Source organism: Emys orbicularis, chromosome 2, assembly GCF_028017835.1.
Source record: "Emys orbicularis isolate rEmyOrb1 chromosome 2, rEmyOrb1.hap1, whole genome shotgun sequence".
NCBI lineage: Eukaryota > Metazoa > Chordata > Testudines > Emydidae > Emys > Emys orbicularis.
The window spans coordinates 255,999,178-256,013,330 of record NC_088684.1 but is presented as its reverse complement, the minus strand read 5'-3'; the positions used below and the strand labels follow the sequence as shown (position 1 = coordinate 256,013,330).

General features: G+C 37.4%; 1 protein-coding gene across 1 annotated transcript in view; it reads left to right on the top strand.

Annotated features, from left to right (window-relative positions):
- ADAM22 (ADAM metallopeptidase domain 22) overlaps positions 1–14,153 on the top strand; it is a 189,967-nt gene that overhangs the window by 109,596 nt on the left and 66,218 nt on the right. The window contains exons 4-6 of the mRNA XM_065397640.1: positions 2,769–2,851; positions 8,342–8,405; positions 9,154–9,223. Coding sequence (XP_065253712.1) covers positions 2,769–2,851; positions 8,342–8,405; positions 9,154–9,223 — 217 coding nt within the window. The remainder of the gene's footprint in view (positions 1–2,768; positions 2,852–8,341; positions 8,406–9,153; positions 9,224–14,153) is intronic.

Below are 14,153 nucleotides of genomic sequence, written 5' to 3'. Positions count from 1 at the left end.
AGTATATTATAAGTATATTATTATTTATTATTAATGACCTGGATGTAGGAATAGAGTGCATACTGATCAAATTTGCAGGTGACAGAAAGCTAGGGAGGTTTGCCAACAATTTGGAGGATAGAGCTAAAATTCAGAGGGATCTTAATAAATTGGAGAACTGGGCTATAGACAACAAAATGAAATTCAACAATGACAAATGTAAGGTGCTACTTAGGGAAGAAAAACCAAATACACAAATACAAAATGGGAGATAACTGGCTTGCAGCAGCACTGCTGAGAAGGATCACAACCTCAGCAGTGCGATGCTGTTGCAAAGAAAGCAAATGCAATTTTAGGTTGCATGAACAGAGGCATAGCATGCAAGTCACAGGAGGTGATATTACTGCTCTACTCGGCACTGGTTAGGCCTCAGCTGGAGTACTGTGTCCAATTTTGGTCACCAATGTATAGAAAGGATGAAGAGAAACTGGAAACGATCCAGAGGCGAGCAACAAAGATGATCAGAGGAATGGAATGCAAGCCATATGAGCAAAGGCTGAAGGAACTGGGTGTGTTTAGTTTGGAAAAGAGGAGATTAAGGGGAGACATGATCGTGGTCTTCAAATACTTGAAAGGCTGCCTGTGGCGGGGCAACGACTCACCAGCGCGGCACCTCCTGCTGGTCGTCCAGGGAATTAGCTCTTTCCAGCCTGGAGCGCCCTCTGCAGGCTGGTGTCTTGCCTGCCGCTGGCCCCATGTCCTTCCCAGACCCCGGTGCCCTTTGCCCAGGAGTTCTGCCCACCACAGTACCCCCTCACTCTGGGTCTCCCCTCCCAGGGGAACCCCCAGCCCCCTATCCCCACCTTGCCTCAGTGGCTACTGCCAGTCTCCATTTAGCCCTGCTCCCTGGGGCAGACGGCAGTCTGTAAACCATTCATCATTGGCAAGGGGGGTTGGACCTCTTATAGGGCCAGCTGTGGTCTGATTGGGGCGTGGCCCCACCTGTGGCTGCTTCCCCCAAACAGCCTAGATTTTCCCCCACCGCAGACCTTTCCCAGGGCTGTTTTAAGCCCTTCAGGGCAGGAGCAGGATGACCACCCTGCTACACTGCCATAAAAAAGATGGAGAAAAGTTGTTCTCTTTTGCCACAGAGGTCAGGACCAGAGGCAATGGTTCAAACTACAGCATAGCAGATTTAGATTACGTCGCAGTAAAAAATTCCTTACTGTAAAAAGGATAGGACAATGAAATAGACTGCCTAAGGAGGTCATGGAAGCTTCTTCACTGGAGGTTTTCAAAAGGAGGTGGAATAGCCATCTATCATGGGTGGTTTAGACACAGCAAATCCTGTATCTTGGCAGGGGGTTAGACTAGATAACCGTTGCGGTCCCTTCTAACCCTGTGGTTCTATGATTCTAATTGAAAATTTGCCAGAAGGATACTCTTTGTAAAATGAAGCAACAAATAAGCCACATATTAGTAGGCCTTCAATCTCTCTAATCATATATTAGTTTTTTTCTGTGGCAGGCATCATCATAGTATCTGAGCACTACCTCAGATTCATGGTACAGTACATTTCTAGGTCTACACAATGGCATCAAAGTCCCCATGTCAGCCGACAAAACATGAAGAAGAAGAATGTCAAAAGAGACTAGTGATTTTTGGTGCCCGAACTCCAGGGGACTGATTTCCAGAAAGTGCAGTGCATACACCCTCTGAAAATCAGGCCCCTTTACGGTGTCTCAAGTTGGGCACCGAAAATCACTTGTCCCTTTTGAAATTCATAGTCTGTATGATCCTATAGAAAACAAAAGGGGATTTCCTTGTCACATCCCAAAAGCTACTAACATACTCTTGTTTTATTTTTTAAACTTCAGTTAATTTAGTGTTGGTGAAACAGCTGTTATAAATATACTTTTGAAGGGTAGAATCTGAGAGCATTTAATTTCACACTGTAAGTATGAACAGCAATTTTGGCTTATGGCTCTGCATCACTATCACCCAAGTGATTGCCAGCTCACAAAGATGAATAATCATGCTTTCCATCTCAGTAAACACACTTAAATATTTGCTCGCCTAGATATGTAGGGGTGGGGCAGGTTGCTCTTACTTGGGGGGAGGGACATGTTTGCCACCAGAAATTAGGATAAACTCTAGTGTTATTGCTTTTAAGGCCCCTCTTTTTAAGTCACCCGTCGACCAACAACAAAACACCATAATGACCTGGGTGAGTTTCTCCTAGGAATCAGCAATTAAGTTTGAGTCCAATGGGAATAATGATGGAAGATGTAGAAGACTTTTTCAGATAGAAATGAGGTTATTCATATTTTGTATACAGTGCCTAGATTGTACAGTGATGGGTGCACTGGAGATACATATGGCTAGACAGACATAAGGTCCAATCCTGAAGACCCGACTAAGGCAAAACTTTCCCTGACTTCAGTGGCAGTTTTGTCAAGTAAAAGACTGCAGGATTTGGCAGGTGTGGTATATGCACTACTTATAGGAAAGAAAAGACAAGTGTTAATTTTCATTGCACTCTTTTATCATTTGATTATACACCATGTTTCCTTTAAATTCAGAGCACTAGGGACACTTATGACTAATTCTCTTTGATCTATTTGATAAGAATGTCCTCTGCGGTTTTCTCTCGACACTGAATGACTGTGAATTGTGGGCACCACGCTGGTAGGCATGGCAACATAGTCATGGCACAAGCCATGTTTGACAGGGCATGTGTATGATATTGTGCAACATGATGGATTCACCGTCTCTATTTTCAATTACAGGGAGGAGAGCATTGCTATTATCAGGGCCAAATCCGAGGAAACTCAGAATCATTTGTTGCCTTGTCAACATGCCATGGACTTCAGTAAGTTTCCCCAGGTTATTTTTTTAATGGGCTGTATGTAATTTCTTAAAACAAGTACAAATTTTATAGTAAAAGAATTACTAATTGCAGCAAAATGTTAAACATCTTACTCTCTCTCACAAATTATGGGTTGAATTTGGACCTATAAAGAAATCTTGGATTTTTACAAGTAGTTTACAGAGTGCCTGAGTTGTTTTTTATTAGCACATAAACACACTGGTATTGTGTAACAGTCACATTTTTTCAAGTTAAAACTAACTTACAAATAAATAAGCAAGGGTGAGAGCAACCCAAAATATTCCTTTCCTGGGGAGGGGGGAAACCTTTCTAAATGTTACTCTTTAACTGTTTCAAAATATGCTTTGCTCTTTCCTGATTACGACAATGAGTAGATGGCATATTTCTCTTCTGTTCTGACCCCATTTACAAAACAAAATGGAGACAGTGAAGTGGGGGTTTTCTAGTCATTTTTCTTTTCTTTCACAGAGGCACTGATATTAGATATTTAGATATTTACCTACTGATCTGTACTTTACATATATGGCAATATATTTGTAAATCTGAAGGAAAGGAGTGGCCCTTACATGGCAAACTGAAAACTTTGCATTATTTTAACAATATGTTGTACTTAATAGCACCTTCCATTTGAGGATCTCAAACAGCTATACAAAAATCCCACATAGTCCCTCTCAGGGGTTGTATCATAGTTTTGGACCGGTTCAAAAAGATTCCTGGCCTGATTTTCAGAGGTACTAAGTAACTGCAGCTTCCGGATGACTTCATTGGGAATTACAGGATCTCCCTGATATTGAGGTCAGACATTGCTTGAAGGGTCATGTGATGAATGGTCTATAAATAGGAGCACTCAACAATTACCTTATACTTCTCTTTTCCCTCCTGCTTCACTGAAAGGCAGGCACGTATCCGATGGGGATTTTCATTGATTCGATCCTTTTCCTTCTCCAATAGTTCTATAAATTCTGTATCAGACTTCTATATTTTCAGTTAGTTTCTTTTAGTTAAATTTGTTGGGTTTTGTTTTTATTTTAGCATCATTGCAGTTTTCTGTCTGATTGTTTGTACCATAATGCTTTTATCTCTTTTGTAATCAAGATTTAGGAGTGAGGACTAACCCAAGAAATCTGACTTCAGGTTCTGTGCCGAAGGTGAATCTAAAAATAGTAGCGTTTTAGTGCATTCTGCAGAGATTTAACTGCATGACTTCCATTAGTTGTGATCCATTAGGTCTTGGATTGTAGTCCATGACCCCTGTTAACTCTCAGGGGCTAAGAGAGAAAGGGAAAAAGAGACTGCAAAAATTCCTTTCTGGCCTTTATTTGGTGCTTTGTTCTTCAGGATGAAACCCTCTCACTGCTTTGTATTCTCTCAGTGCTTAATTATCAATGTTGGTACCTTCTAATGCAGCTACATGACTAGGGTGATGAAGAGTTGTTATCTTTTCCTTTTTTGTTCAGCTCTCTTAGGTACATCTCTTTTTTCCTTTTAGGGAGGAATCTTGAAGTATCTGTATACTTATATCAGCAACAAAGATCAACAGATTCCTATTTCACAATAGGCAGGGACAGTTTGAAACAATATAATAGGCTGGAGTGTTCCGGGACCCTGTATGAGAATGCAGTGTTTCTCTAATAAGTCATGTTAAGCTCAGGTGCTGCAACACTGCATCATCATCATAATCTTTATCATCTTTTCTATAGTGCTTTTCATGAGTAGATCTCAAATACTGAATAAGTACTGCTGATTCATGCTGGCATTTAATTTCATTAGCTCCAACCAGGATCTGGAGTATTTCTCTGGAGCAGAGGAAACTGGGGGCTATTACATCTAATAAGGTCTGTAGGGCTGGTTCTTTGGTGAATTTTATGAGTTGTAACAGCTGGAGAAGATGCCTCTAAAGGAGCAATAAGCTCCATGTTCTCCATGTCCAGGCAAGTATTAATTCAAGCCTTTTCCTCTGCTTAATACATCCTCCAGGTCCCAGCCTATAACAGCTATATTATTGGTGGGTGGGTGTAGATCAGGTGCCAAGGTTGATGCCAGAATTGTTGATTTAACTTTATCTTGTGATTTCTTTAGCTATTAATGCCTGCGTTCTTTTTAGGGATGTCTATCTCTCGTTTGGTAAATTAATAAGGTAGTGGGTTCGATGGTGGAATCCTCATATCTCTGAATTTCCTTTCCTTTTGGTAGTTGCATTGAAGAAGCAATATACTTCTGTGGCCTTAATTCCTAGTTAGCCAAGTTTTTATTTGGGATGTCCAATAGTCTACAGTGGGTTAATGCAGAGATTCAAACAAAAATATAACATTTTGAAAAAGCCACACTCATTATTAGGATTTCTAGTGTCCACATTTCTTCTTAAATTCAGCTCTTGGGTTCCTTACAGAAGAATATAGAAATAAATGCAAAATAACTTCCCATTTTCATTTTGTTTTCTTCACTGCAGTTAAGTGATGTAAACATATCTATTACCTGTTGGGAATGTTGGAGTGTAGGAATACAATATTGAATCTCTTTCAAAGAATGTGCTTAATTATATATTCTTATTAATCTGTATTTTAATGCATTTTTTATTACAATACAGGCTCCTTGGAAGAGAACCATGTATTCCTTTATGTACTGTATAGCATAAAGCACACTAATTCTTAATAATGGATGATAGATTATTGAGTAATGAACTCTTCTAATGTAATAACATTTTAAACATTCAAATATGTTCTTAGGTCATGATCCTGCAAGCTCTTTCACACAGGCAGACTCCTTCCTCGCCCCAATTGAAATTAGCATGTGGGTACAGGGTCCATCACACATAGCAGCCTATAGAACTGTGGTGTCAGTTTGAGAACTATAGAAATATTTTTGGGAAATGAAGGGCCTTATCAGAATAACTACAGACAAGCTATAGTAAGGCTTAATTTAAAATAAGAGTTTGAAGGCCTGTAATGTAGATACTAGATAAGTTTTCTTGTTGGACTATGAATTTGCTGCCCACTGGTGGTGAAATTAAAAATCTTGCTATTTTAAGATCAAATTGATTTACAAGATGTTTATTGTTACAATATGTTTGTGTATTGTTTTGACATAGTAAAGATTCAGATTTCAAAAGTGGTCTGTATTTTACTACTACTTTGTATCTAACTTTTTTATTAGTGTATGATTCAAATATATAGACTGCTTCAGTTGAAGTCTATTGCAAAACATCCATTGACTTAAGTCGGATCAAGTTTGTAGTTTGACTGTAAATATGTTATTACCATGTACCATTATTAAAGAGTGGTTTGATCAAATTCTGACTTGATCAAAGGTCCATGCTGCTGGGTGAAATGATCAAATAGGAGGCCCTTTATTCCAAGAATGTGAATTAAGTCCTCAAATGCTGACACACTGATCAATCCTGCAGACTTTACTCATGTAAAATTGCCATTGATAGCAAAGCAAGTTTTGCATACTTAAAATCTGCAGGATGAGTCCCAAATCTCATTTTATTCTTAGAATGAAGGCCTTCATCAGGCTCTAGGATTTTTATTTTAAATGTCATAGAACAAGTTAATTTCTACAAAATATTTACAGGTTATTTGCAAAGGGATGAATACCTTTGAATTAAATATATATTTATAACCACTGCTAATATGAGTTATATTATATATTATATTATATATATATTATATTATATATATCCAGAATTACTTTGGTGGAGCCATTTGGCTTATCCTGTAAATACACAACATTTGGGCAAATATTAGATATGTTTATGTATAGCTGTAATGGTTTAAAAGTTTAATATGTAGTTATGGTCCCCAACAGAGTAAAATGACATCATTTTACTCAACAGAGCTGCTCCCTGTTAAGGTCAGAGCTGATGTTAGTGACAAAAAATGCAAACATTAATTATAAAAATGTTTTAAAAATCAATTTCATTTTTGACTTGCATAAGTCAAAAGCAAGTATTCATTTCTGTCACTTAAAGAATGAAATGTGGTGGTTTTTTTGTTTTTTTCCCCCCTCTCAAACTTTGGGGGAAAAAAAATCTTGCTCTCTTGTTGAGGTTGTATAGTATATGTCAAGTCTGAGCCTACAGCTCATATTTATAGCTAGTCTTAAAAAACCTTGAAAGAAGCACTTTAGAAAGGACATGCTGACACAACTTAATCTCAAAAACACCCATGCTGCTGTAATAAAGAAAAAATTCAAGAAAAGGCTGACTTAGATAAAGATGAAAAGGAAGGTGTGGGTAGGAAATGTACCTCTTTAGTATACTGTCAATTAACATTTTCATATCAGATCATTTTTATTTTTGAGTGAAATTCATCTTTGTGCAGAAATCCAGTGCAAGGCTTAAGCTTAAACCCCATTTAAACTCAAAATAGGATTTTAAGTGGTGTATAGGTCTTGTGTGAGATCTCTGCACAGTGGTGAATTTCACCACTGCTGTGTATTTACTTGTAAACAGTAATGCACAACCATGTGATTTAATTACCATAGGCTGTCTACATTCACTTAGGATCCCTTAAAGCTTGAACCTATCCTGTGGTTAGAACTGAACCATGTGCCACCTTTGCTGGCTTGGGAAATTGGTGATTGTTCACATGTGAGCAATTACAGCAACAGATTTTCCAGCATATACAACAAACATGCATATAGTTGGCGCCCTTAAAATTCCTCTACCATTTGGAAGATTTTACTTGTGTGAGAGCTGTTCCCTGTAAGTATAATGAGGAATACCACAAGAGCTAGCGAAAGCTTTCCATATGCTAGAATACGTACTGTATGAAAGGGCAACATAGCATGGGACATTGGCTCTGGCAGTTCATGGAATATTTCTGTTGATGTTGTTTTATATAAGACCTATTTGTGTCTTTTCCAAAAAATTTAAATAAAGGACTTAAATTGATGTGTGAGGAAAAAAATGGTTATTCTTGATTTTTTTTTTCAGTTTGTTTACCTTGTTTTGTTTACCTCAAAAGTATCCCCATTATGCTGGGTCTTGTAAGAGCATGCAGACAGACAGACTTATGGCACCAAAAAGCTTAAAATCTAAGAGTCAGATCAGTTTAATACTTTATTTTGGCATGACAAGCTATATATGTGTTCCCAGAGTGTGTAAAGAGACCTCTTAAATATCTGTCAGAAGTAGGAACAATCTGGTCCAGGGAGCGGAGTAGGTTTGGGAACTGGGTCAGTCAGTCAGTCAGTTTCTGCTGCTCTTTGTGTCTAACTCTTTATCACTACAACAAGGAAGAGGAAAAACATTTTAAAAAAAGGAAAAGTTGGTTGTAAAATCACGAAAATTGGCATGAGGACTTAGAAACTGGGATAATACCTGACATTGCTTTTAATTTATTTTTTTAATGGTTATATTTTAAGTTCATAGCCTCCCCTTCATGGGTTACCTGTTTAAATTGTTTTAAACTTTTTATAAATGTTTGGTAAATCTCTACTCAATGTTACCTCTTTTCCTGCCTTTAACAGTGGGATGTTCTATGATGGGAATCATACTTATCTTATTGAACCAGAAGAAAGCTACACTTCACACGTAAGTAGAACTTCAGTTAACCCAGTATTCAGATACACAAGAGATGCAGAAAACGAAAAAGCCTCATCCTCAGCCTTGCACCTCTAGCTTTGGGGCTGGAGTCCTTGTCCTCCCACTTTCAGCAGCTAGTCGATATATTGCTCTAAAGGTGCAAACCAAAGGCACTATATTGCATCTAGTATCTGAGTTCCCAGTAGCTAAATACAGTATCAGGAAAACAGGAGGAGTTTTCCTCCAATAATAATAATATGATAAAATAAAATAATAGTTTTCCTCCAATAATACATGTCTTAGCTACCCCTTGGTAGCTTCTTTAAAACGACCTCTTGGTCATTTGTCAGTGCTGAAAATCAGTTAAAACCATATATATACATATCCATTTGCATTTCATATTATTTAACTTTAGAAAATTTAGACCCCAATCCAGCAAAACATTTAAGCACGTGCTTAACTTTAAGCATGTGATTAGGCCAGTTGATTTTAAAGGACTTACTTGTATGTTAAAAGTAAAATACATGCTTAAGTGCTTTGTTGAATCAGGGCCTTAATGATCACATCATAATTGGGAGAGGAGGAGAAGAATCTACAATGTGGATAAAGATCCTTGAGGTTTGATAACCTCCAGTGATCCATTATTTCCCCAACATATTGGTTTGGTACCTAATGGAAAAGAGTTTCTATCTCCCTAATATTCACGGGATGGTTCATTTTATCTTGGCTTAATGCATTCTACTGTTTACTATTTCAGGAGGATTTCCATTTCCACTCTGTTTACAAATCCAGGTTATTTGAATTTCCTTTGGATGACCTGCCATCTGGTATGATTGTTTGTAATGCTCTCTTCTTTTAACTTGTGTCTTATTTTGCCACATTTGTTTATCATATTTGGTTTCTAATCTTCTTTGGGGTTTTACTCTTTTGTTTACTTGAGTCTTTCTTTTTCTGCTTAAGTAAAAAACATATGGGGGGGGGGGGAGAAGGAGGGGAGAAGAACCTTACTATTAACTCAAACCTCACCTCAACCTTCATATTGTTGATATTTTTTAAATAAACTTTGAAGAATTGAATGCTTTATATTCCATTACACATGCAATATGTGCTTTACATAAAAAGTCATGGCAACCTAAAGGTTGATGAAAATAATCCCATAGTTACCAAGGACTGATGACCATCAGTGGCCTCCTCCACTATGAGATAAAGGAATGGTCTACTAGTCTGAGTGTAGGACTAGGAAACTGGATTTTCCGAGTTTTATTCTAGTTCTGACTCTTAACATTTCTGCTTCAGTCTTTCCACCTTAATTGACATTTGGGGTGTCATGAAGTTTACTTACTTAATTGTAAAGTACTCTGAAGATGGAAAAGAGGTGCGCAGTATTACTGATGCATCCCCATAAACACTTTATATTATGTATGGAATTAGACAAGGTTTAAAAAATGAACATTGATTGTGAGAAGACAGCTTGGTAGCCAAAGCTGAAAATTCAAACTTTTCTAAGGCATATCCCCATTCTGTCAAGGGTTTATCAGTTTGGAAATGTAATTTCCTACGTATATAGCTTATTCTGGACGAATGAGACCTGTACTAAACTGCTGATTTCTTCAAGACAATTGCAGATGTCTAGTTTATAATATGGTAGCGCTCAGGACTGGGGCTATGTTGCACTGAATATGGAATATGAGACCTAATAATGAAGTGCACGTTGTGTGGGATGCACTCTGGAGGATGTCTTCTGAAAGAGACAGAGGTAGCGTAACTACTGAGTTGGCAGCCTGTGTTTCGAAATGTGTGAGTAAAGGATGAGATCTTTTGGAACTAGAATTGTGTGTCTTGTAGGCAAAGGACTTTATCAATGGTGAAACGTTATGTTTTCACAGACTTTGGGAGAAAAAAATAAATGTAATTTTGAATTTTTTATGACTATGAAAAGCATTTTTTCTGCAAGCAGAAATCTATCATTTAACCTTCCCAAAAGCCCTTTGACCCTCAAAGTATGTCAAACTTTCTTTGCAAACATTGAGACTTTCCATTTGGGGCAGTTTCAGAAATATCCAGTTTTGCTGGTTTTGCCACCACAACTCTGTGTTGGTTGAGATGGGGAAATGTTGCCATTTGATCAAATTGTGGAATACTAATGAAAATAACAAGTATATGACTACTAACGAAGTGGAGAAACTGCATATGGCACTAATCTTGTGCAACTGCTTGGTTGGATCCCATACCTGAATAGGTTAATTATAACTAGCAAGTTTCATAACAACATGTTATAGACTTTGTCTATCCCATTGACTGCTCCCTCTGTGTTCACTTACATTGTTATAAACCTGTCCTCAGTTTCAGGTTTGCAATGAAAGTTTTAGCACCTGCAGCAGATTCTTTACTAATGAAAAACGATTTTTTCATTATTTCCATTATATGTTTCTTTAGGTTTCCTTTGCCTTTATTGTAAATGTATGTGTAGTTCCCATTGTGTGATATACATATGCTGAGTGGAGATATAAACCACTTAACATGAAATCCTGTTCCCACTGAAGTCAATGGCAAAACTCCCATTGACTTGAATGGGGCCAGGATTTCACTCCGGATCTTCACTGATTTTTATATATTATCATAACTGGGAGTAGTGGCTTTACAGCACTTAAACTTTTCTGTCTGTTTCTTTAAACAGATATGATATATTTGCAATTGCTAGCTTGTAGTATTTTTATTTTTTACTTTTTTATTTACTGCAGCAGGACTATTTCGCTAATCCTGTCCTTTAAGACTGTTATTATAACAAAAAGTGCTTTGCCCTGTACTTTATGTTGCCAATATTTCTCTTCCTCTATTCCCCCACCTTTATTGTGGACTTACATGCCTTAAGAAACTTCTAATTTGATTCCAGAATTATTTGTTCTTATCCAGGGATGAAAGTAACTCCAGACACTTTTGCCTCCCCTGTCGGTGGCCCTGCTTGTACGAACCCTACCAGCAGGGCTGCCAACGGGGGAGGCAAAAGGGGCAGGGACATTAAAGCGCTGCCACGGCAGCACTGCGTACGGGCCGGTGTGGGTTCTTACCGGTACGCCATACCAGCTCACTTTCTCTCCTGTTCTTATCCCTAGTAGGCTCTATGCATAACTTACGATTTCCAGTCAGTGCTGCATTATGAACGTACTTTGATGTACCACAAGCCTTTTACATTGATGGTGGAAAAGCAAAAATTAACAGACTGAGGTGATTTCATATCAGTAATAACCAAAGCAAATGATATATCTCATCAGTAGCAACATAGGTTTTTATATTCTTCTGTTCCATGGGAATTAAAAAATATTGTTAGAGAATAAATTATACTCCTCTGTGTGATGGCAAGCAGATATACCATCTTATGTTATGCACCTGTCAAATGTCACTGACTGTGAAGGATTAAGACTTTGAAGAGAGAAAATCCAGGGTTCTTCAAGAGGCTGGTGATTCAGTAGGTGGTACTTTTTCCTCAGAGTCCATACTAAATCAGTCAGTGCTCTGGGATGATGATAGGAGACACTATGCCATCGGAGGTGCTGTTTTTCAGATGAGACAAAGTAGATGTGATCTTCAGTGGTCATAAAAGTTCTCATAGGACTTTTTCAAAATAGGAGTGATCAAATTCCAACTTGGTTTGTTACATCCCTATTTCTATTTCAATTTCCTTTGTGATTTCAATTGGTCATGGTACTCTTCCTGAGATACTTTTGGATGGGAAAGCGCTATGCATGTTCTCGTCATTATCATTCACTTGTAAAATGTTGTGAAGTATTACTGTGTGCTGTTACATAGCTGCTACATTCCACCCCAGATATGGCTTCATTTTTATGGTAGGTGAAATGATTCTTAAATAGTTTGTAAATTATTAAAGTAGTCTGAGATGCTATATAAATGTAAGATATTATTATTTCACCAATAAAAAGTTGTAATTTTACCATTTGTCTTCTGGCGGCCCTACAAATTTTTACATCAAAAGTTAAGAGTTGGTGGCATGACACCAAAACATGAACTGGATCTACAACATAAGTATAGGTAGGATATATAAAAGCACTCACAGAAAACAGACAAGCAACAATAAATTTGAAAGTGGTTCGTGTTGATTCATTGTGAGATCTGGGTGGTGGCCCTCAGGGATAACAGGAGACCCCATTAGCTGACCCTGGCTGTGATTGAATTAGTTTGATCCTCTTCCTATTATTCTCTCGGTGCAGAGCATGTTACACTTAGCATTTCAGTTATTGTACTGCAGCAAAATGTCTTCAAAAGTATTCACATTTTCTATTCTGTAAGAAGAACAGTAAGAATATGTAAAACATATGATGAAATACAGACTGAGGACATGACCCTGCAAAGCCTTATGCAGGTGAATAACTTCACTCAGATGAGTAATACCATTTGTTTCAAAGGAACTACTTTCATGAGTGAAGTTATTCACACGCATACATTTTTGCAGGATTGGATCTTAAGTGAGTACCAGACATTGTCTGATGAGAAAGCTTATAATAAGTAGAGTGGGGCAAAATTTTTTGTGATGAATAGTTAATTCGCCAAAAATGCAGTTTTGTGAACAGAAAGTATTCATGAATTTGGGTCAGATTTGGCAAATAATTTCACCCAGGAAGAAAAGAACATTTTTAAAAGTCTAAATGGAAGGACATTTTGTTTCAAAATGTAGATATATTTATTTTTTGTTTAAAAAAAAAACAAATGAAACAACAACAGCAACAGACAAGAATTTCATTCTGGATTGAACAAAATGTATTTTTTTGACTTAAAACAAAAAAAAATCAGTTTTACATTTCAGTGAGAAAAAATGAAAAAATTCATTTCTGGTTGTCCTGGAAAAAAAAAATCATTTTGGATTTTTTTGTTTGAGCCATTGAACCAAAAAATCAGTTATTCACTCAGCTCTAACAATAAGTATAGCATCTATGACTGTGCTTTGCTCATACCACACTGTGAGAGAAAGTTACTCACAAGTGTTTTTTGTTGACATACGCCAATCACTTATGTTTTGCTCTTATGATATGTATTATCACTAGAAACTCTTGATCACTACAACCTGATGTCGTATAGCTAGATGTAGTTTAGTGAAACATGCAGGTCCACTTTGAGTTTTAGGTCTTAGCAGCCATTACCATCCTTTTATCCTGGTGTTCAGATCACATGTACAAATGCACTAGTTGGTATAAAGTATATGCAGTACGAGCAGAAGTGGAGATGTTGGTAATGTTTATAACCAAATGTGAACGCAGATGGTTTGGGATTTCATTACAAAACCAAACCTGGAGTGCAGAGATATGTGAGTTGGAAGTGCCTAATTTTGCACAGTCCTATATGCCTTTTTACCAGCTTTGCTAAAATGACTCTGGAATACAGAAAACAGTTCTCAGCCCTTCATGATTAGTACCTCCAAAAGTTAAAGAAAGAGCAGAAAAGGGAAATTAGAATATTAAAGAGGATTTGACATAAAATGAGTGAAATTGCTGGAACTTTCATGTAGTCTCACTGAAAGTTGATTAAAGAGATAGGCAAAGACTATAAAAATGTGAAAGTTGTTAATACAAGAGAAGAAAAGGGACTTCTGTCTGTAGCAGACACCATTGAAACAAGGAATAAGAATCTAAAACTAAAGAGGGTAAAGTTCAGGTTGGATGTTAAAAATGGTGAGTCCTTGTGTTTTGTTTAGCTTATACCCATCACTGGGGTTTATGAGCACCTAGTAAAATGGGATTTGGCAAA